Source organism: Gopherus evgoodei, chromosome 2 (assembly GCF_007399415.2).
Source record: "Gopherus evgoodei ecotype Sinaloan lineage chromosome 2, rGopEvg1_v1.p, whole genome shotgun sequence".
NCBI classification, from domain to species: Eukaryota; Metazoa; Chordata; order Testudines; family Testudinidae; genus Gopherus; species Gopherus evgoodei.
Genome location: NC_044323.1, coordinates 56,778,113 through 56,803,032, shown reverse-complemented (window position 1 = coordinate 56,803,032; position 24,920 = coordinate 56,778,113). Strand labels below are relative to the sequence as shown.

Genomic DNA, 24,920 nt, shown 5'->3' with positions numbered 1-24,920 from the left:
CATGCCAAAAATGGGTTATGTTAGGTAAGTGGCAACTTCAGTTTCTATAAAATAAATCACTTTCCCAAAGCTTTTATTAGAAAAATAATACTTAATGTTCTGTAACCATCCAAGTGCCCTACATAAGTTTGAACTCTTCAATTGCTTGTTTGGTTTCAACAGATTAATCATGTTGTCATTTATCTGTTTTTAAAAGCTAGATAAAAAATAAAATTCATTTCATTTTAAACCTAATCAACGGATGTCTCTAGTATAGTAAGTCCTTTATATATGTATGTGTTATGCTCCATTTAAAAGGTCAACTGGTCACCTTAATACTTCCATGGTATTTGTTCACTGTATCTGCTTAGAGTTAAAATAATAATATACTGAAGTACCTTTAATTCTGATTAGCTTTTCTAGTCACTGAGGAAATTAGTTTTCATCAATATTAATTTACAGTCATTGTTTTAGGATTTTTTCCCTTTCATTTTTTTTAGGGATTATTTTCAAGACGACAATATCAACGAAAGTATAGACAGACAGCGGTAAAGAAAGGAAAATGTTAGGGTCATCATTCTTGATGTTCCCTTTGAAAAAGCTGGTGAAGATAATTCCTTATTTTTTCCTTATAACCACCACCACCAGGACCCTTGGTCATGTATAAGGACCTCACTGTGCTAGGTGCTATACAAAAAACAGTACCCTTGCTATGTACCATATATACTCGTTCATAAGCTGAATTTTTTTTTTTTTTTTTTTAATAAAAGGGAAGCACCAGAGACGGGGGTCAGCTTATGAATGGGTATAGAGAGGTGGGGGACAGCCCCTTCCCCCAACAGAGGGAGCAAGGAGAGGCAGCACAGCCAGCAGAGACAGAAAAAAAGAAAAGGTGGGCCCAGAGTCTCTCCGCTTCTGGTCACACTGCTCTCCCCCACAGCCTCCAAAGCAGCCATGTCGCTCGGCCCCACCCCCCAGAGCAGGCTGTGGCCACACTGCCCGGCCAGCCCGCTGGAACATGCTACGGTTGCGCAGCCCGGTCTGGCCCGCCGGAGCAGTTCCTCCCCGGCCCTCCCCAGATAAGGTGGGATGGGTAGAGCATGGGGGTCCCAGGCTAGGGGTGGGATCATGTGGGGTGTGGTCACAGGGTTTATTCCCCTGACTCGTAGCTTCTCCCCCCGAAAAAATTTCCCCACCAGTTGCTGTCCCAGCCCGTCAGGGTAAGCAGCTGGCATGCCGGGACACTTTGTTTATTTAGGTTTACCTCCGTGCCTACGGACGCTCGAGGTAAACAAACCATCTCTGACTACCAGCGGCTTATCCTGACGGCTTGGGAGCCAAAGTTTGCTGACCCCTGAATTATAGGGTCGGCTTATGAATGGGTTATAAAAATTTTCCATTTTTTACTTATCCATCTTGAGCAGGGGTGTTGGCTTATAAATGAACTGGCTTATGACTGTAGTTTATTTTCAACTATCACATTATCTGGTTATATTTACTGTACCTGGTAGTCAGATGTCACTACAGTGATGCTGTATAAGACATGATCTATTCAGTAGGAAAAAAAAAAATTACACCAGCAAATGAAGTGAGCCTTATTGTGCACCAATCATTAGATGAGCTCTCTAATTCTTTCAAAATTCTTTCTAGCACCTCTCTCAGAAAGTGAGGTTTTTGTAACTAGAGGATGCTGCAGAAAGGTAGGCTGCAGTCACTCCCTGAGAGGAGGGATTGGGATGGTGGCAAACCAAGGGAGGGAGGAAGCCAGGAAAGGATCAGGAGGAAAGCAGCTAAGTAGGACCGTGCTAGCCTTGGCTACTCACTGGAGAGCCTCTGAGCTGGAACCCAGAGCAGATGGTGGGCCCGGGATCCTCTACCAGCTACTGGAGATTTGGTGCCAACCAGGCAGACGACAGTGGACTGCCTGATTTATTCTGGAAAGACTTTATTACATACCCTGGAAGGCTGGCTAGAAGGCCGAGTCACAAATAAGAGGTTATGGTTCCTGGAGTGTGTGGTCCAAAGGGCGAGAGGATTATGGGAGATACACCACCTGGGGAGGGCACAAAACCTGGCCAGAGCTAACCTCCAGAGTGCCCAGGAGGAGATGCCACCAGCAGTAAGTGCACCCCTTGAAAGGTGGAGACAATGCAGTTGGATTTGACTTTGGTTTTGACTGAGGGCAATGGACGATATGAATAAATGAATTTCATACTTAAAATAAATATTTTACTTTTGCATTCAAATATTTATTTTAGGAACTTATCGTCACACATCAGTGACAATTTATTGCTACCTGAATAGTGATTGGAGTAGATTTATTCTCTTTTACCTAAGTACCTGAATTATTATTGCTTTTGAAGGACAACTACAAACTAAATAGTGACTAGGTTATTAGGACACTGTAGAAGTTTGAAAGTGCAAAAGGGAGTGTTCATAATTTATTTGTATCATGTATTAAAACCTCTCTCCTTTGTGCCAGATATTTAATTAGAACGTTGGGATAGTTTTAAAAATGACTTCGCTTTTGACTTTTTATTATATCATTATGATTCTTAGTCTTTGAAATCAAGGTGTTAAAGGAGCACTGAAAGTAGACAATGCTGTTGCAGAGAAGCTAAGTGAATTCTTTGCCTCAGTCTTCACTGCACGGAACATGAGGGAGATTCCCACACTTGAACCATTCTTTTTAGATGACAAATTTGAGACACTGTCCCAGATTGAGGGGTCAATAGAATATATTTTGGAATAAACTGATAAATTAAACAGTAATAAACCAACAGGATGAGATGGTAGTCACCCAAGAGTTCTGCAGGAACACAAATATAAAAACTGCAGAACTACTAATTGTGGTATTTATCGCTGAAGTCAGCCGCTGTACCAGATGACTGGAGGATCTCATGTAACACCCGTTTTTTAAAAAAGGCTCCAGAGTCAGTCCTTTCAATTATTGCCCAGTAAGCCTAGCTTTTGTACCAGGCAAATTGGTTGAAACTATAGCAAAGAACAGAATTATAGATTAACATGACATGTTGGCAGAAGAGTCAACACAGCTTTTGTAAAGGGAAATCATGCCTCACCAATCTATTAAAATTTGTTGAGTGTCAACAAACATCTAAACAAGGGTGACCAGTGGATATAGTGTACTTGTACTTTCAGAAACCATTGAAAAGGTCCATCACCAAAGGCTCTTAAAAAAGTAGGCAGCCATGGGATAAGAGGGAGGGCCTTCTTATGAATCAGTAACTACTTAAAAGATAGGAAAAGGGTAGGAATAAATGATCAGTTTTCCACAATGGAAAGACGTACAAAGGGATCCCAGAAAACTGGGTGACTGGGCCAAAAAATGGCAGATGAAATTCAATGGTGGTAAGTGCAAAGTAACGCACATTAGAAAACATAGCTCCAATTATACATACAAAATGATGGGGGTCTAAATTAGCTGTTACTATTCAAGAAAGATCTTGGAGAAATTTTGGATAGTTCTCTGAAAATATCTGCTCAACATGCAACAGCAGCAGCAGACAAAAAAATCTAACAGCGTGTTGGAAACCATTAGAAAAACATATGGTCACTATATAAATCCATGGTACGCCCACATCTTGAATGCTGCATACAGTTTTGTTCACTCAATCTCAAAAAAGATACATTAGAACTGGAAAAGGTACCAAAAAGGGCAACAAAAATGGTTAGATGTACGGAACAGCTTCCATATGAAGACAGATTAAAAAGACTGACCAGCTTAGAAAGACACAACTAAGGGTGGATATGATAGAGGTCTACAAAATGATGAATGGTGTGGAGAAAGTGAGTAAGGAAGTACTCTTTACCCCTTAACATAATCACTCAAAATTAATTGGTGGAAGGTTTAAAAGAAACATAAGGAAGTACTTCTTCAAACAATGCACAGTCAGCCTGTGGCACTCCCTGCCAGTGTATGTTGTGAAAACCAAAGTATGGGTTCAAAAAAGAATAGATAAATTCATGGAGATTGCAGGGTCATTGATGGCTCTAAACCAAGAAAGTCACGGACACAAACCCATGTTGCGTGTGTCCCTAAACCTTTGACTGGATGATTGGGGGATGAATCACTAGATAATTGCCCTGTTTGGTTCATTCTCGCTGATGCATCTTGCATTGGCCACTGCTGGAAGACAGAATACTGGGCTATATGGACCACTGGTCTGACCCAGTATGGACATCATATGTTCTTATAAATAAAATAAAAAAACCACAAATACAAAATAGTATATAAAAACCATGACTTGTACACAACACTTCCCCCTCCCTCCACCTACTCCCTGATTGTAAAACCTAAACTTTTGATTCACTTCTACTATGTGACCTGAACTTGTATTGCCAAATGTAGGCTTTTTCAAACAGAGAAGACAGAATCTTCCAGTGAGCACATCACCTATAAACATTTTAGTCACATGAAGTACTGCCTAGAGCAGCTCAGCAGATGGTATCTTTCATTACACGACCTGAGAGGGTAAGTTTTAGATAGCTAGGTCCAAGATCACAAATTGTTATAGGTTTTAACCAATACTTTGAACTACACCTGGAACCACAAAGGAAGACAGTACAAGGTCCAGAAGACTGGTGCTATATAGTAATAGGCTGAACCAACTGAGACAAGATATTGCTTTCTATGCTAAGAAGCTTTTCAGTCATTGCAAGAGTAAGACCAAGTAGCATGTATCACCAGGGGTGGATTTATATCTTGCGGTCCCCACACCATCTCTGGTAGCTGCCCCAGATCCGAGCTCCCCACAACCCCATCTACAGGGGCTTGGAGCCCCAGCCAAATATTTATTGATAAAAATTATTCTAAACTGTACTGTTAAAAAAAGCAAAACACTGTTCCTATACTCTTGGAATACAGTTGTTCCAAAACTGATGAAATTGTAGCGCTAAAAGTTTCATATGTATTTTTAAAGAAAGACATTCTCCCAGCTCTTTCCCCATTCCTTCTAGTATTAATCCAGTTCAAAGAATTTGGGAAGAAGTCCCAGGGAAAAACAGTTTTTTCTATTAGCTATGTTTGATCTTTTGGTTCTTTTTTAACAGAGAATTGAAGCTGTTCTTTTTCTAACCTTTATTCAGCACTATTCTCTCGAATTAAATGTATTGCCTTCCCTTCAAGAAATAATTTTGCATTTGGTTCCATAATCTTCTATATATAGGGACAATGTATGTCCCATTATTTTACTGGGAACAGACATTTTCATTTACCAGTTTCATGATGCAATCCTCTGGTAACACCATATGTGAATTTTCAGTAAGCATCAATGGCTCACTACCTTTATCATCTAATTTTGTAATATCCAATTGTGCGTGTCATACGGGCCTGCATATTTCTATATTAGTAAAATCCTTGGAAAACTAACATTTCTCAACTGGCCAATTTCTGCCTTTAGAATTAACAAATAAGGGAAGATTTTGCATTATAGCATCTTTAATGTATTATTTGCCCTCTCCCCTCATTTCTTATGTTTGTTCCTTACTTTTTCACTCACATTTTTAGCCTGGAAACAAGATCCCCTTGCACTGGAACTGAGGAAGAGAGCTGAAGGCAGTCTTCTGAGGGCTACTTTGCAAATTGTAGTGTAGGAGGCATTCTGCAGGTGAAACTTGAACTTGGTGGAATGTGCTGGGGCTGGGGGAGGTGGAGCCACAGTGTATAATGTTGCATAGATCCTTGGCAGCACAGTTGCCCATAGACAGCGAGGGACAGGTTACCATAGTTTAGACAAACCCACCAGGGTTATAAGTTACACTGACTGCCACTTCAGCCCCTAGATCAGCCCAGAATTTGGGAGGCCTAAAGGTAGCTTTTAGCCGTCAGCAGACTGGGGCACAGGCTGAAGCCTGAGCTCTGGGACCCCATGAGCCTAAGTTAACTGATCCGGGCCAGCCAAGGGGTTTTACTGCACTGCAGACATACCCTCAGAGGCACAGCATGGAATCTCACCCATGGTGTCTTTTCTGGATTCTCCATTAACTCTTTTTCACTTCTAGAACTTAGTCTCATTGCACCAAATTACTTACAGTTCCTCATTCCTCTAAATTTGGAGGACAATCTCCTACGGAGATTGTGGAATCTCCAGCACTGAAGATTTTTAAAAGCAGGTTAGACAAACACCTGTCAGGAATGGTCTAGATAATACTTAGTCCTGCCATGACTGCAAGGGACTAAACTAGATGACTTCTCAAGGTCCCTTTCAGTCCTATGATTCTATGATTATTCCCTATGTGGGCTAGTTCCTTAAAGGTACAATTAAAGCCCTGCTGTATATTGTATTCAATAACTAGCAGTGGTATCTTATGCTGCTATTCACATTCTCAACCATGCATCTTTAAATACGTCCACATCAACCTTTAACTAGGTCCTTGATCAGTTAGAACTTTGTTTTGTTTTTCACACTGATCAGTTTAGTTGCATTAGTTACCCAATAAAAATGTGAGCAGAGTTTTGGATACCTTATAGAAAGTTTCCATTCTTGACTTTCTGCAGTTCAGATGGTTTTTCAAAGACACCTACTATATTTTCTCCCTATTCATTCTACTACAAGCCAAATAATTTCAGTAACAATTGAATTTACAATAGAAATATAAATCAAAATGAAATAAAATGGCACAATAGCTTTTCTTGTTCATAAAACATGGCATGCAAAATAGTTTGAACCCAAAATAAATTTGAACATCTTGAGTATGACGGTATCAAAAATAGAAAAAAGTGCTCTACAATATGCTTTTTAAAAAGTAATGTTTAAATAAATTCCCAAGTTAATAGTCTCCAAGCTGGGCTATAGATGGCTAGCATTTTAACCCTTGTCAATACAAAGCACGGTTTTGCGTATTTGTTGGGGTTTTTTTTTTTTTTTGTTTTAAATAGTCTGTTAGAGATTAAGGGGTAAGAAAGAATTGGAAGACTATTGCCTGATAGCAGGAAAATAGCAATTGCTATGCTGGATCAGATCTGTGGTTCATCCAATCCAGTAGCCTGTCTCTTAAATTACCAGATAACTCAGAGGAAGGTTCAAGAAACCCCATAATGGACAATTACATAGTAATCTGACTATAAGAAGTTTCTTCCTAAACCCCATCAGTTAACTGCTGGCTTATTAAAAGGTAACAAAAGATCCTTCTTCAGCAATTATATCCACTGTAAAACATACCTGTAATAAAAGTTCTCCTTCTAGTAGACGTATGCCTTCTCCAGGCTTAGTTGTTCTGCAGCTGTCCTGAATGCCATTTATCTCAGGTCTGGTACAGTTGGAAGATTTTAATGCAACTGTGGAAACAAAAAAAAAACAACAGTTTTTCTTTGAAGGTCTTACTAGTAAGCCATGAAAGTGCTAAACTGTAGTTAAAAGAAAAAAAAAACCTCCCACACAATGAAAGGTTCTTACATTAATACTTCGTGTTCGTTTCTATTCTCTCAAAAAGGCACAAAGTGTAATAATATGAAAAACTACGTAGATTTTGGGTGTTTTGTAAATGGTATTTGTGGAACAGAAACACTGTGCTGCACGTCAATCAAAATCTAGTTGTCACAATGGCAGTTTCCTATTGTCTTGTTATTTATTATTACATTTAAGAGATTTATTTTTCACTTCCTTTACAATATGTATTTTTGCAATATGTGGCTGTTTTCATTTAACATACTATTATAGGAGAAATCAAACATTTTGCTATGCGTAAAGTAAGAAGGCACTTTCATTTTAAACTGGTATAATCATCGACTTTAATTCCCACCCAAAGTCACCTATCTGGCTTAAAGTTTCCATCGTTATTCTTTCAAAATATAAATGAATTTAAGAAAATTGATTTTAGCTAGTTAGGAACTATTTTTGCTGTAAAATCAACAAACGCTTTCCTAAGCTGATTCCAGGAGATTTCAGCAATACTACTACATTTATATTAAATGCAAAAAACATTATTACATGGTTTCATCAATGTAAAGTAACAAACACTTCCGTAAAATGATTGGCCCTTGCTCCACAAAATACATTTTTAATCATTTGGCAAACACTTGACCGCAAGTTAATGGATGAATCCTGCAGTTATCACTCATGTCACAAGTCCAACTGATTTCAGTGGAACTACTGATGCAGAAGTATTAGTGCTCACTATTCTCATCCACTTCAGTATCATACCCTGAAGGCAATCTCCTGTTGGCTGTGGCAAATTTCGATCATGTCACCCCTCTTGTCCAACATGCATATTGGGGTCGTTAGTGTGGGAGGGAAAAAAAATCAATTATTGAGGATGCACGGATTACATTTTCACTATGGTGATAACATTTTGCTTCATTTCTTGTCCTGACTGATCCAGCAGGAGTTACCAAGCTTACCTAGGCCCCAATTCAGTAGTCCATCTATACTCAAAGCATTTAAGCATGTGTTTGTAGGTAAGCACAAGTGTTTTGCTGAACTAGGACCCCAGTCCTGGGGGGACATCATGGCATAAATGAGAGTCAGCTGCCTGAGTCTCTATCCGGGTAAAACAAAAGAGATTGGTAGGCTGGGAATAACAGACAGATGATCATGTGGAAATTATATCTGCTGCTACTATTGAGTTTATACATCTGCAATTTATAAATTTCTAGCTTTCACATTCGTGAGGCTAACCTTCCAAATGCACTGTTGACTTCCCAAGTCTGCAGGAAGAGGGTTCAGAGAACTGATTCAAGGACTGGAAAAATATTTTATATAGTTAGACTCAAGGAGCTCACCATACTAATCTTATGAAAAGAATATCAAGGGGTGACTTGATCAGTCTATAAATACCTGCATGGGGAATAGAAATGAGGAGAATAGCATGCTGAGATATAACAAGATCTAGAGTAATTGATTCCAAGGCCAAAGGGATCACTGTGAACATCAAATCTGACCAACTGTATTTACTAGCTGGAAGTTATAGGTAGACAAATTCAGACTTGAAATAAGGTGCAAATTTGTAACTGGTAGTAAAACCAACTACTGGAACAATCTATGAAGGGTAATGGTAGATTCTCCATCACTGGAAAATTTTAAATCAAGACTGGATGTTTTGCTATAAAAGACAGTCTAGTTTAAACAGGAATTAATTCAGGGAAGGCCTATGGCCTGTATTACACAGGAGATCAGAGTAGGTGACCGCAATCATCCCTTCTGGCCCTATAATTCCAAATCATTAAATGACAGACTGTAGTTTGTGTTTCATCTTATTGTGATTTGACCATCCAACTCCAATCTTCCAGCAAAAAGAAATCAAACCTGATAATTCTTACGTGGATTTAAAAGAAAAAAAACAAAAAAAAATTATGCACTAATGTTTACATATTAAAAAAGGAACATAACAAGGGGACAATTAATGTGCTTCTCTGCAATTTACTTTTAATGAAAACCTTCAACAACTTTACTAATAGCACAAAAATAAATAATGCAAGTTTTCTTTTTAACAATTGGGCTTTAGGCTAAGGATTTTTCTACTTTCATATGAAGCTAAATTGTAAATATAAGCTATGCAAATGGGTAAATACAATTTATAACATTTGCATGCAGGATTCTTTTTCTATAAGAAAATATGTCCTATTTATAATCTCAAACTTCACTGGTTGGCACTTAATCCTGGATTTATCATCCAGTAATAATCACTCTACCATTGCCAGGAATTTTCCATTGCAGGTAAACACTAACCCCTAGATGTAGCAGAATGAGGTAGTGACCTTTTATGGCTTTTCTAAAACACAGCAGCTTTATGGTTTTGTGTGCATTTGTCTTAAGAGTGTGAAATGTGATCTGTTCACAATTATACTCTATACTCATACCAGCAAACGTAAAAAGAAACTTGATTCAGTTTTCTACTATGTCTGCAGAAGACAGCAAGTTGAATACAGACACTTTATAGGAGGAGCAATTAAAATGCCAACGTTTAGCAACTAGAACCTCATCTCTTTAATTCTAAGTATATGGGGAAATTGAACTTAAGTTAGATAAAACTGTGTTGTAGGTAGATGCTGACTTAAATGGTAAATGGCAAATTAGTTTTAAAAATCAGATGTTGGCATAGCTAGAAGTACTGATGGAAAAATGAACTGGCAGGTATTTAAATATACATGGAAACTAGGTAGGCTCTTTATTTTCACAATGGAATTTCCACTTCGAGAAGCCTTGCTTCCTGGTATATTCTTGTACTGCTTAAGGCCTGGTCTACACAATGCGTTTAAACCGAATTCAGCAGCTTTAAACCGATTTAACCCTACACCCGTCCACACAACGAGGCCCTTTATATCGATATAAAGGGCTCTTAAAACCGATTTCTGTACTCCTCCCCGACAAGAGGAGTAGCGCTGAAATCGGTATTGCCATGTCAGATTAGGGTTAGTGTGGCTGCAAATCGACGGCATTGGCCTCTGGGCGGTATCCCACAGTGCACCATTGTGACTGTTCTGGAAAGCGACCTGAACTCGGATGCACTGGCCAGGTAGACAGGAAAAGCCCCGCGAACTTTTGAATTTCATTTCCTGTTTGCCCAGCGTGGAGCTCTGATCAGCACGGGTGGTGATGCAGTCCCAAATCCAAAAAGAGCTTCAGCATGGACTGTACGGGAGATACTAGGTCTGATCGCTGTATGGGGAGACAAATCTGTTCTATCAGTGCTCCGTTACAGGTGACAAAATGACAAAGCATTTGAAAAAATCTCCAGGCTATGACAGAGGCCACAGCACAGTGCTGTGACACAAGCGTAATGGAAAGCCAAAGAATCAAATGGATGCTCATGGAGGGAGGGGGGACTGAGGACTCCAGCTATCCCACAGTCCCTGCAGTCTCCAAAAAGCATTTGCATTCTTGGCTGAGCTCCCAATGCCTGAAGGGTCAAAAACATTTTCCTGGGTGTTTCAGGATATATGTCGTCAATTTACATCCTCCCCCCCCCCCCCGAAAGAAAAGGGAAAAAAAACCCGTTTCTTGACTTTTTTTATGTCACCCTATGTCTACTGCATGCTGCTAGTAGACGCAGGGCTTCAGCACTGAACACCAGCAACCCCTTCCCGGTGGCCGTCGGTACAATATGACTGCTATCCATCGTCATCATCAGCCCGTGAGTGCTCCTGGCTGGCCTCGGTGAGGTCGGCTGGGGGTGCCTGGGTAAAAATGGGAATGACTCCTGGTCATTCCCGGCAGATGGTACAGAACGGCTGGTAACCATCTTCATCATAGCAACTGGAGGCTGAGCTCCATCAGCCCCCGCCCCCCTGCTTTCATGTCTAAAGAAAAGATTCTGTACTGCCTGGACTATCATAGCAGCTGGAGGCTTCCTCCCCCTCATTTTATCTCACTGAAAAGTCAGTGTTTCTTATTCTTTATTACTTTATCACACAAATGGGGGGACACTGCCACGGTAGCCCACGAGGGTTGGGGGAGGAGGGAAGCAATGGGTGGGGTTGTTGCAGGGGCACCCCATAGAATGGCATGCAGCTCATCATTTCTGCGGGCTCTCTGGGGCTCTGACACCGAGCGGCTGTGCTCTCTGGTTCTCTAGTACACTTGCCCCATATTCTAGGCAGGACTGACTATTTTTAGACAAAACATAAAGAAGGGAATGACCCAGGGAGTCATTCCCATTTTTGTCCATGTGCCCCCGGCCAATCTCAGCGAGGCCAGCCAGCAACACCCATGACAGCAGCATGATAACCGTCTCTGCTACCTTGCAAAGGCGAATGAATGCTGCTGTGTAGCACTGCAGTACTGTGTCTGTCAGCAGCATCCAGTACACATAAGGTGACACTGACAAAAGGCAAAACAGGCTCCATGGCTGCCATGCTATGGTGTCTACCAGGGCAATCCAGTGAAAAAGGGTGCGAAATGATTGTCTGCCGTTGCTTTCACGGAGGAAGGATTGAGTGATGACATTTACCCAGAATCACCTGCGACACTGTTTTTGCATTTGGATCTCAACCCAGAATTCCAATGGGCGGGGGAGACTGTGGGAACTATGGGATAGCTACGGGATAGCTATCCACAGTGCATTGCTCCGGAAATCGACGCTAGCCTCGGTACATGGACGCACACCGCCAAATTAATGTGTTTAGTGTGGCCGCGTGCACTCGACTTTATACAATCTGTTTTACAAAACTGGTTTATGTAATATCGGAATAATCCCGTAGTGTAGACATACCCTTAGAGACCAACAAATTTATTTCAGCATAAGCTTTTGTGGGCTACAGTCAGAGCCGGCTCCACTCCCAGTCCTTATGCAAGCTTAATTTAAAGGTGTCCAATTTGCAAATTAATTTGGAATTAATTAATTTAATTGACTGAATAAAGACTGGGAGTGGATGGGCCATTACACAAAGTAAAACTATTTCCCCATGCTTATCCCCTTCCCTCTCCACACAGTTCCTTACATCTTCTTGTCAATTGCTGGAAATGGGCCATTTTCATTACCACTACAAACAATTCTTTTCCTCTCCTGCTGATAACTCACCGTAACTGATCACTGTCCTTATAGTATGTATGGTAACACCTATTGTTACACACACACAGAACGTGAGCGTATGTGTGTATATTATATATATAATCCTCCTACTGTATTTTCCTCTGCATGCATCCAATGAAGTGGGCTGTAGCCCACGAAAGCTTATGCTCAGATAAATTTGTTAGTCTCTAAGGAGCCACAAGTACTCCTGTTCTTTTCTCTGATTTCTCAGTACCTGTCCTCAAGTTTTAGGCCCTGTGAGCTGACTTATCTCAGCATGGAACCCCATGAGTCTCTCACTTATTAACTGGGTCCCCAGACTACAGAGCGCTGTGTTTCAATTCTGATAACTCACCAGGCCCAAATGGATTCAATACCCGCAAGTCTTCCCTTTCAGAGGTGTGGCCAATGGTCAATACAGTGACCTGAAAGCTTTCATACAGCAAGTTATTATTTAATCTTAACAGTAGGAACATAGCAAAGCATAAGAGAGAAAGCATTAAAAAACACTAAGAGCCCTATCATATACCTATCTTCCCAGTGGACTGTCATCCCTTGTAAACCCTAGGGCATCCCTCTTTCATTCAGCTCCCTGGCTCCTAGAGCAACTCCCAACCACCATTCTCCTCCTCCCTTGACAATGTCTTGTGTCCCCACCAGAAGCCCTTTATCTTGCTTCTTGGGCTTTTGATACTCCTATGATTACAAACTGTGATTCTCCCCCTTCAATTGGCCAGGTGAGCTCAACAGGAGGTTAGAAGTCAGATATCAAAGGAAATGTGTATAATTTTGTTCCTCAAGTCAGGGCCGGCTCCAGGCACCAGCTGAGCAAGCTTGTGCTTTGGGTGGCAAATTCTACAGGGCGGCATTCTGCCCAAACCTAGGGCAGCACAGCCGTTTTTTTTTTCCCGTTTGTTTGCTGCTCTGGCCGCCCTGTAGGGGGCGGCAGCGGCAGGGAGCGCTCTGCAGTAAACTCAGCAAGGCAGCCCACGTCCTTCCCTCCCCGCCAACCGGAGTGGCATGGAGCCCTCCCGGCAGGCGGCACGGCAGTCAGGGCCGCGTGCTGAGAGCCCTGCTGAAGCGTTGGCCACTCCACTTCTCTCTCCTTCCCGCTCTCTCCTCCCCGCCACTAGACCGGGCGCACACTCTGCAGCATAGGGAGTCCCCTGGCTCCTGCCACCCTGTAGGTTTTTTTTGTTTTGTTTTTCCCCTGCTTTACCCACCCCGCCATTGTTTCTCCCACCTGCTTTGCTGCTCCAGCCGCGCCATTTTTGTGTTGTTCTGCCTCCCCCTGCTTTGCTGGTCCAGTCGCGCCATTTCTGTGTTGTTGTTCCCTTCCCCCTCCCCTGCTTTGCTGCTCTGGCCGTGCTGTGTTTTTTTTCCCCTCACCCTGCTTTGCTGCTCCAGTGGCCCCGCTCCTTTTTAAAATTTTTTTTGCTTGGGGAGGCAAAAAAAAACCAGAGCCGGCCCTACTTCAAGTGCATAAATAAATGGAAGGCACTCTGAAGATAATGCCCTTGTTCATGCTGACATGCAGCCAGTCCCTGCTTGAATAAACGCCTTGTAGTCCTACCACAAACCCCTTACCACTGCCAGACAAGCAGAGACCTATTCCTAAGTGATTACAAAGCAACTCTACATTTGTCACAGAAGGTTTGAAAAACTGACAAGATTTAAAGGCAGCCCAAGCTTATGTGATGGCGAAAGGATCTCCCCCTATACTGAATGTGGAGTCAGGTCCCTCACACCAATTTGGATGAGAATCTAGCAATGTCTCCTTCTGATCAGACCTCTGATTTTGCTTTCACCTTTTGCTTTGAAAATGCTGCAGCTAGATTAGTCAAAGTCAAAGCAATGGCAAAACAGACAATTGAGGAACATGTTAAAAGCACATTCAAGGCAGCATTTGAAGCTGCTAGGTTCCTTCAGTCCTTCAGATAACTTCCTCAAAGGCGCTCATGCTCTCTCTCTCTCTCTCTCTCTCACACACCCACACACACTTTTTCTTTAAACAATGCTTGTTCCACAATCACCAGAATGAAGGCTTTACAACGCACCTAGAATTTTAACTTACATCACAGAAGGCGTGAGAAAATTTATTAATATTAGCAAAGCATTTTGAAGGCCTTGGATGGAAAATACTATGGATACATACAGTACTGTCACATTGTAATGTTCACTGAATTATATGCTGTAACATGTTGTACTGTGGCAAAATTCAATGATGGACGTACCACCGTAAACATTGCCTGCCCTGTACTTTTAATCGGAAGTAACAGGATGAAGACATACTCCTCCTTGGAAGAATAGCCACAGGCTTTTTTGCTAGTAAGATAGGGTATTGCTTATTTTGCCCATACTTACGGGGGAGAAGATCCATGAAACCAGAGAAGCAGCATGGTTTGATCGACTGGATGAAAATGAATCTTAAGTTATAAGCCCAGCTCAGCAGCCTCTGACTCTCATGCACCTGGGTATGTTTCTGGGTCTGTTTAAATTTCCCCTTTTGAAAAAAAGTGAGAATAAATACCTTTTGGACAGATCTTATCACCTCTGCAGTAGCTCAGACAAGTCATTTTTTGTTTCAAGCTAGTCCTAAATTTGAGGCTAAATACTCAATTTGAAGATAGATATGTTCTTGCAAGACACCAGTAATAACCTCTAGGAATAAGAGAACTGTATGTGTTGAGTGGCTGAAGAAAACAGAGGCCTTCAGTCTACTGAAATCAGCCAGGATTAAACAGACTTCTGATCTAAAACTCTTCCAAAGCCAGAAAAGCTTTGTGAATGCAAATTGATCCTGCAACCTTTTCCTGAAAAGCTCAGTGACAACCACAAGAAACCCCTTCTATGAGCTGAGTTTTTTCCTTCTTATTACAGATGAAGATGCAGCTAAAGGGAGTATTTGTAGAGGCAGGCTTACTACTTGCATTGAGGTGGAAGAAGAGGCTTAAGTTGCTAACGCCTAACTGAGCATTTTAAAAAGTTATTGAGAAGTTTCTACTTAAGTCAAGATCTATGCAATTTTACTATTAGGTAAATGACCTATTACGCCTAAAAATGTATTAGGCAAGTATTACATCAATCACAAATAGATCTTTAGTGCATCACTCACCTGGCCCTGGAATTCAATACTAAAGAACTTCCCAGAACTGATCATCATCAAATTTTGGCACAACTCCCACAATTTGGTCAAAAAGGTCAAAGTTATAGTTAGAGCCAGTTTAGTCTGTTTCATAACCCTTTAAATAGTGTCATCAGTTCAACTAATGATTACTTTTTAAAATGCTCTGAAGAGGGAGAGGTTCATAGTTGCTTGAGTAACTACCACCAAACACCCAAAATAAAGTTAATCAATCAAAACCAGACTTATTTCAAAAGACCTAAAGGAAGACACTAATTTGGAACACAAAGTTAATATTAAACAACTGCCTAAATCATTAACATACTTTAAATACCTCATACTAACTGAAGATTTTTTTTAATTTAAACTGATCTTTTCAAGGTTTTCCAGTAAAGAATATCCTAAAAATCAATTTAACATTGATTTAAATCAAGTCAGCCTGGCATTTAATGGTAACTTAAATCATTAAATCAGCAAGCAGGAAACATCGATTTAAATCCATGATTTGATTCTTGTTTTACATTTGTACTTGAGTTATTTTCCTAAAGAAAGGTTGATGATCATTGGTTAGTACCCATTAAAAATGCACTGATTTGCAACTACATATTCACTAAATGTGGTACATTTTGCTAACCAGAAAGATAATACATAGCGTATCATATGCTATCATATCATATCAATGCTATGTAATAATACATAGTTACTTAAGCAAAAATATATATTCAGATACTTAATTTTTTACTTTTTGTATTAATCTAGAAAATGGTGAATGATGCTTTTCTTAAACTTTCCTTTGTAATTTGTGACAAGCTATCCGTACGGAAATTACAATCCAATTAAAAATCCACAATGAGCATTTAGAAATTGTTTTCATTAGTTAATGCTACACAGAAGAGGTAGGTATTTACTGTTATTAATATTAAATATGCAGATGAGAGAAAAAGTCTATCCAAACATTTTGTATTTAAAGTGAACTGATTTATTAAATAAAAAGGAAGTATTCTCTACAGCTAATGAACTGAATAATTGTTTCTGATCACAGAGTCTTTCAAGATTTTCGAACTAGCATGTCTCATCCTTTCACAACTAATTCCTATTCAGACAGAAGAAAGTAAACAATGTCCTGCTTTTTCAACTTACTCAAATTCTTAAATTTGACTGCACTAGTCATTGCATTGAACTAGTTCAATCAACTGAAATTAAGAAAATATGCTCTCTGCACCTAAACTTCAGCAGCAAACATGTACTGTAAATTTATTTATTTCATTTACATTATTTTAACAGATTATAGTGATGGATTTTCCCATAGCGTTGACAGATGAGCGTTCAGCTAGTATATTAAGTTTTGTGTCTATTTGTTTTTATGGCTTCTCACACGGAAAGCAAGTCCAATCCTGGATTTGCAAACGCGGCTGCACATATAGTTGTTGGCGGTGGGAAGGTCTGAGGCATCAATGTAATGATGCACTCTCTTCTCAAGCAAAGATCTCACATGCCACTGAAAATTGGACACAACCTTACAGCACACACTTCTTCTGGGTCTATTCTGTGCAACTTATCTCCCAAATTTTAATGTCTACCTTGCACACTTTGAGGTTGGCTTTCAAGGTGTCTTTGTATCAGCGGATGGGTCAACTCTTATTGCGGGTTCCTATGCTCAGTTGGCTGTAGAACAATCGCTTTTGATATATGGGAAGCCTCCAAAGTTGAGCTCTGATGAACATGCTCTTGATGCTAAGGATTTGGCACCTCTCAAGAACTTCAGTGTTGGGGATCAGTCCTGGCACTTGATGCTCCAGATGGATCTTAGGCAGTGAAGGTGGAAGACTTCCAGTTGTTTGATGTGGCTTTGGTACAGCGTTCATGTCTCGCAACCATAAAGGAGTGAGATGAGTACATCAGCATGGTAGACTTCTATTTTGGTTCTGAGGCAGACTTTATGGTCCCACCAGAGCCTGCCAAATGCCAAACTGCCCTTTACAGTCACTGAAAAATCATCATATAACATGGTGCTGCTGCAAAGCATGCTAACTAGGTAGTAAAATTTCCTGACAGAGCTGAGTGACAATGGCATCATGATGCTTGCAATCTGGTTCTGGCTGGTACATGAGCTCTCTTGATAGCTGTTTGATTACAATACAACCTTAAAGTTATGAACACTAGTTATGAACTGACCAGTCAACCACACAACTCATTTGGAATCGGAAATATGCAATCAGGCAGCAGAGACAAAAAAGGCAATTACTTTACAGTACTGTGTTAAAGATAAACTACCAAAAAAAAATATTCACAAGGTAAGGAATATTTCTGTGCTTGTTTCATTTAAATTAAGATGGTTAAAAGCAGCATTTTTCTTCTGCATAGTAAAGTTTCAAAGCTGTATTAAGTCACTGTTCAGTTGTAAACTTTTGAAAGAACCATAACGTTTTGTTCAGAGATCTGAACATTTCAGAGTTACTAACAACCTCCATTCTAGAGGTGTTCATAATTTGAGGTTCTACTTTATGAAGGAGTTTCCATAGGCCCCTGTGATTCACCACATCAAAGCCTTAGTCAGGTCAAACAGCACATACAGGTCCTTGGTTCTGTTCACGAGCCTTCTCTTGTATTTGTCAGGCTTCAAAAGTCATGTGCATCCACAGCCATCACAAAAGCCACACTGTGACTCTGCATTATAGTAAATTTAGATCTAAACAGTTTGTCATATTTTCAGATTTAACTTAAAAAATAAACCCATTTAAAATACATATATAAAATATCCAATTATATTGAAAATAATTTTCAGTCACCCTTATTAATAAAATTAAATGTAAAACTACAGTGTATTAGGTAGAAACATGCAACAATGCAGGAAATGCAACAATTAAGGTTGCACGTGCAAGCTAAACTATGGCCCCTTAACTTAGAAATGTATGAAGCAGTTTGAATTACTCTGTACTGTTGCAACCATGTAAGACAAAGGGAGTTTATGAAAATTGTCAAAGTGAGGAGTAGAACGCAAAATGCAACTAAAACAAATATTTAAATTGAAATACTGTATAATAAAGCAGGTTAATAAGGAAAGGAAGTATATATCAATATATGTAAAGGTATAAACAAAAAATCTGCAACAACAAAATTTCTATTTGTGCTCCATTAACACAACAAACTACTAATGGATTGCTAAACAGTTCATTGTCACATTGGTCCAGAGAAAAGGAATCCAGCTGTCGTGTCAAATATATATTTAGGAACACAAGTAAATATGATGCTTAAGACAAATAGGAATAAACATTTTTATGAAAGTTTTTACAGTGTTAGGTTACATTACACGATGGTATATGTGTCATGGTTCCTGAGATAACTGCACCTTCGACTCCTTTGAGGGCATTCCACTTATATCTCAGGATTCTAATGGTCACCTTCCTTGGGGCAGAATCCGAGACACTTTCCATCCAGAACAGCAGGTTAGCCTGTAATTCTTCCTGTAATTCACTGTAACTGACTCAGCAAGTCTGATTTAGTTCAGCATCTGCTGTTCTGTTCTCTCAGGGGCAATGACAGCATTAGCCAGCATCCAGACACCTTTCATAAAGCAAGGTATAACCTATTCTGATCAACAGCATTACAGAGAAAACATATGTTGAAAACAAACGGCTTATATGCAATGTCTAGCTTGCCAGGTGTCACCCACCTTCTGCATGGAGACCCTAGAAAGTTTCAAAGTACATCAGGTCCTCTGGCAGGGCCTGTTCCCATAGGTTGATGTTTCATGTCAGTCCCTGAATCAGGTGAGAGTGACCTGCATGCCTATGGTTACTTTATTCAGTGTTCAGTTCTTTGTTTTCTTGATCTCTTTAACCATGTCAAACTAGTATGTGCACTCTTCCTTTCCCTCAGGAGTGAGCTTCTCCAGACTTGTTACTTGCCTAGGGATTTGCATTAATTACTCCCCCCTCCACACAAAAATGTGATTTTAGTTTCTGCAGGAAACAACTGTAACTTCCCCATGGAGCCAGAATACAATATCAGGGGTGGGCAAACTACAGCCCACATCCAGCCAGTCAGACCATTTAATCTGACCCTTAACTCCCGACGGAGAGAGGGGCGGGGGCTTGCCCACTCTGGCTCCTACATAGCATGTGGAGGCATGGCCAGGCAGCTCTGCATGCTACCACGCCCGCAGGTGCTGCTCCGCAGCTCCCATTGTCCACGGAGTCCTGGACAATGGGAGTTGCGGGGCTGGCACCTGCGGATGGGGCAGTGCGCAATGCCACTCAGCCACGCCTCGGAGCCGGAAAGGGGACATGCTTCCAGGAACTGCATGCAGTAAGCACTGCTCAGAGCCTGCACCCCTGAGCCCCCCGGTGCCCCAATCCCTTGCCACAGCCCTGATTCCCTCGATCCCAGCCCAGAGCCCCCGTTGTATGCCAAGCCCCTCATCCCCAGCCCCATCCCAGAGCCTGCATGTATCCCCCCCCCGGACCTCAACCTGGAGCCCGCTCCCGCACCCTGAAAATTCCTCTTCTCTGGCCCCACCCCAGAGCCCACACAACCAGCCGCAGCCCTCACCCCTCACCTCCTACCCACAATTTCATGAGCATTCATGGCCCGCCATACAATTTCCATACCCTGATGTGGCCCCTCAGGCCAAAAAGTTTGGCCGTTCCTGCTCTACATGCAATTTTTTCCTTTTTGCATTTTTTACCTTTTGAATGATTAGTATAACATTAAGCTTACAAAGTTAAAGTATAACTAAGTAGGCTTTTACATGCAACATCCTAGCATGCATGAGCTTTTATTTTTTTAAAACTAACAGAAAAAACAAACAAAATATTAATTAATAAGCTGGCAACTAAAAGGCAACAAATATGATTGCCATCCTTCTCCATCAGCCGCGTGTGTGTGTTCCTGCTCTAGTTGTTGTCAAAGAAAGTAAGCAAAGCTATACATGCAATGTGGTATGTTTAGATAGCAGTCAATTGTCGTTTACAAATCTCAACTACATGCATTATTTGTTAGGTTTGGGAGAAGTATGAAAGAAAAAGTTTTCCCACGAGTATCATTTGAACTTGTGTGTGAATCTTTCATCCAAGCATCTGACCTCTGGGTTACTAGCAGAAATGTTACCAAAAGTTGTACTTCTGTCTACCTTGAAGAACTGCAAAAACCTAAGATAAAAAGATTTCCCCCACCTTACGTTCACTGGCCTTCCATTGCAACAAATGACATTTTGGTCACAGAAACGATGAGAGGTTAGATTTATAATTTCTTCTAATTTCTGCAGCTATATCATCCATTTTGTCAGTATGACCACTGTCAATATGCACTCTGTTCATTGTTTCAGCAATACCAGTGCCCTTCGTTGAGTGACAATCCTAATTTGAGTATAGATTGGAAAAATCAGAATGTGAAACCTAACAGGTGATTACCCTGATTTCTATGCCTCCACTTCTTCCAGTCCGTTACCACCAAGAATGCCCACACCTTCTAATGCACACCACCCATTTTGTTTTCTTTTATTTATTTGTAATTTTGTATTATTTTTTACAAACTATTTTGTTAGGCATTTGAGGAGGTAAGTTAAGGAAGCTGGGCTAATAAGATGTGGGGATATTATGCTTTATACTGAAGCACAGAAAAATATAGTAAATTGTGAACAGTCCATTATATTTTTACAGTTTAATTATATATTGTATTTATTATTGTGAAAACACCTAAAGTAATGGATAGATTCTTTTAAATGGAAATCAAAAAAATAACTGAAATAATTACTCTGATATGATGAAGGGAGCTGAGGGAATACAATTTTTTTAGAACTTTGGAAACGGCATGAATAAATGGATCAATACTTTCTAAAGATGACCAAGGAAAGAAATGAGGGAGGGAGTTAACTGTACCCCCTCTTCATGCAAACAAAATGGCCAAACCCATTGACAACCTGAACCCAGAGCAGCTATATTATTTGCAGGGTGGATAAAAATCAGTTGTTTATTTAAATAGTTTTTTTTATAAGTTTTTTCCCTCAAAAAGCATTTTATCTAAAGATAGTTTTAATTAAGATACATTATAGCTCAAAGATCTCTCATCATGGAATATAAATTTTACTTCTGTAGTCTGAGACAATATAGTCACGTAATTTTTAAGAAAAGTTTTGTAAATGAATTCCAATAGTTCATGGATTAGGAACCCAATCTTATGGGGTTTCATGGGCTTCTGTATAGATTATTTAGGTTAATTTTTCTATCTACCCTATGAGAGTCAGCGCTCAGCTTAGATGATACCATCAGAGATGCTTAGTTTTGCAGTTCTCAAACTGTGGATTTGTGTCTCCCGAGATAATATGCTTGTTAACAGCAAAAATGTAAACAAACAAACAAACAAACATGTAGTGGTGAGAAATTACAGATCTCAACTCTATTGTCTCTGTAAATTTGTATACAGAGTCAATCTCTTACTTCTCTCTAAAAGTGCAAAGTTTCAAAAAGTTCAATGAACAAAAGATTGTTGGGGGCAGAATAGATCTGGACAAGGAGAAGAAGTCCGGAGATAAATGTGAGATGGGAGGGACAGGCAGTAGAAACAAAACTGAAACTGTTTGAGCAGCATACTCCAGAAGACTTGATGTCTTTCGGAGTGTAGCCTTCATTGATTTGAGATCTACCATACCATTATCTCACTAGAAGGGAAAACCTATAATAGCAGCAGACCCAGTAAAAGAGACCCAGTTTGGGAACAAGAACCATTTGAGAAATACATGTTTACTGATGATGTTTTAAAGCAAGTCACACCAGTGAAGTGGTGGAAGTCACTTAAGCACTTGGATTCACAGACTGTTGAAGTGATCATCTCACTTTTAACAGCAGTAACTTCTGCCAGCATAGAATTTCTTCTTCTTTTGGACTAATTCATTCCAAACTGAGAAATCATTTGGGACCTGAAAAAGCAGGAAAGCTTGTCTTTCTTTTCCAGATTATGAACAAACAGGAAAATGAAGGTGAAGACAACTGGGTTAGTTGCAGAAGCCAATATTTTAAGTTTCTCAGGTTGACCTGGCTCACACAGTCGATTTAATCTGTTGGTTTTTTTAAATACTTTAAAAGCTAAAAAAAAAGTTTTAAAAAACTTGAATGTTTAAATTCAATAATTCATATGCCTGTTTTGTTAAAATATTATATGTTTGCTGTCGAAGAAAAAAAATCCAGAATACATAACATTGTTGTTGCAGTTAAATAAAACAATTTAAATGTCTGTCTGGTGACATTCTCCAAATACAGCATGGCAAGAAAATCCTCCAAATATTAATGATCAACCTGTTGAATTGGAGATAGCTCACCTCCCAATGACTTCATAAATATCTGCTTCAATTATCATTGGCAAATGAAATAACCAAACACTTACTGATTTTCTGATATAGCTGTAAAACTAATCAGAAAAGTTTTCAAAATAAATCACTTTAAAAATGTATAGTGTGTACCTTCTAAAAATGAAATCTACATCTGAGTTGTGAAGAATATGTATTAACGTTATAACAACCAACAAGAATGCACTTTTATGTAGAAATCCATGATTAAAATAGAGTCTTCCTGACTAGTGATTTAGATAATGATATACATCAAATCCACCCTGATTATTTGACTCAACCTTAAAGTGGAGTACACCACACTATTTTCCATTTGTTTGTTTAAAACTTACACTCATTGAATATTGCAATGAAAACTTCTCAGTAGCTGCAGCCATGTTTTAATATTGTCACAATCGTTTCCAATTAAAGGTAAAGGAATCAGTAATGAAAGCAATCAGTGAGCCACCTAGGGCATAACTTTTTGATTCTTTACATGCTCCTGACTGGTCTGGGAATGGATTATATAAGGCATTGTTTTAAAAACAAGGATTGGTGGGAGGTGGATAGTAGAAGTCTTCCTCTTAAAATTGTGTCATTGGCCAGTAGGTGGTCAGTCAATGCTACATAGGCTGTGATCTGATGGAAGGGAAATAGAATCGGAGCCCAACAGTGTTAGTGGGCTGGAAAAACAAACACAGTGTCCTGCAAGAGTCTTGTGATATGGGCATTGAGGCTCCTGGACTTGCCTAGTCTGGTTTCAAAGAAAGACAATGACCATCCGAGTCAGTTACCGGGCGTCACAGCTGGGCAAAGCAAGACATTATTATTTATTTCTGGAATCACCCACAATGTGCTAGACACTTTCCAAAAGTTATCTGGCTTTTTACTGATCCAAATGGAGGAAGCTCTAGAAATGCACTTTGGGGGAATAAAGGTGTATCACTGGGCATGCACTTACAGAATTCAGGAAAAATTCTTGTGTACATAGGTATACAGTTCCAACTAATTCCCCTCTCAATCAGCAGCATAGCTTCTCAGCTGCTGCAATTAGGATTTAAACTGAAATCTCTGCTATACATGTGCAGTCCTGCATTTTCTTTCACCCCTAACATTTTTTCAAAAGGCTATTCTAAAACCGAGTAAAGCATATACTCCTCAGTGTCCATGCCTTATTATTTTTATTATAATAAAGTATAGCCAGTTATGAGCATATACTCTGAGAAAAACAAACTTTTCTCTTTGCAAATGAGAAAAATGTATTTTGTCACCCTTCCACAGTAAAAATTGCTAAAGAGAATTTGTTCAAACTTTGCAAAAACACATACTCCGAAGAAATAAAGAAAATTTCAGCTCTAAAAGTGAATGACTCAGATATTTTAGAAGTATATGAGCACAGAGGGTTTCAATGAAAACTATTTTGCAATCTTGACTATAGGGGTTGTCACTAAAACAAACACTAAAATAAAGCAGTATGTGGTTGCTAAAATAAAAAGTACTTGCATATTTTCAGTTTAGTCAGGATAAAAGACTGCCAATATTAAGGTTTCATTAGTAATTGTTGAATGTTTTAGAGAATACAGACAGAAACAGACTTACAAAACAAATAGTAAATATTTTGTCAGTATTGTCTTGAAAACTACTCAGCGCACAGCTAAAGAAAATCCCCAAGGTCCCTAGTGCTTAAACTTTAAAAACATGTCTTTGTACATATATTTTAAATTAATAAGGAAAAGGAGTAGGCAGTCTTTAAATTACTTCCAAGTCAGCAAAAATTACTCCTTGATTTAATTCATTATATGCACACTGTCCATAATGAAAAGAAAACAGAACAGGCATAAAAATATATTTTAAAACTGTTACATTTTAATGAAAGCTGACTGCTAATGGTTAGTTTTTGTGTGGTGCTTTAGGTTCATATACCACTAATGGTTTAATATTAAGATAACCTTGGGTCAAAAGAAGTGTAAAATTAATGTTTGATTGCAGCTAAAGAAAAAAAAACCTTAGACTTAATTAATTTAGCAC

The 24,920-nt window shown here is 39.6% G+C and overlaps 1 protein-coding gene across 2 annotated transcripts in view; it reads right to left on the bottom strand.

Moving 5' to 3' along the window:
- The window catches only part of AHR (aryl hydrocarbon receptor), a 98,509-nt gene that overhangs the window by 36,592 nt on the left and 36,997 nt on the right, over nt 1-24,920 (bottom strand). The window contains exons 1-2 of one of the 2 annotated variants that reach the window (XM_030550713.1): nt 14,812-14,896; nt 7,161-7,276 (exon numbers count right to left, since the gene is read on the bottom strand). In XM_030550713.1, the coding sequence (XP_030406573.1) occupies nt 7,161-7,276; nt 14,812-14,827 (132 nt within the window). In that variant the 5' untranslated portion in view covers nt 14,828-14,896. Of the gene's footprint in view, nt 1-7,160; nt 7,277-14,811; nt 14,897-24,920 lie in introns of those variants that run through there. The other variant, XM_030550712.1, reaches the window with a different exon arrangement.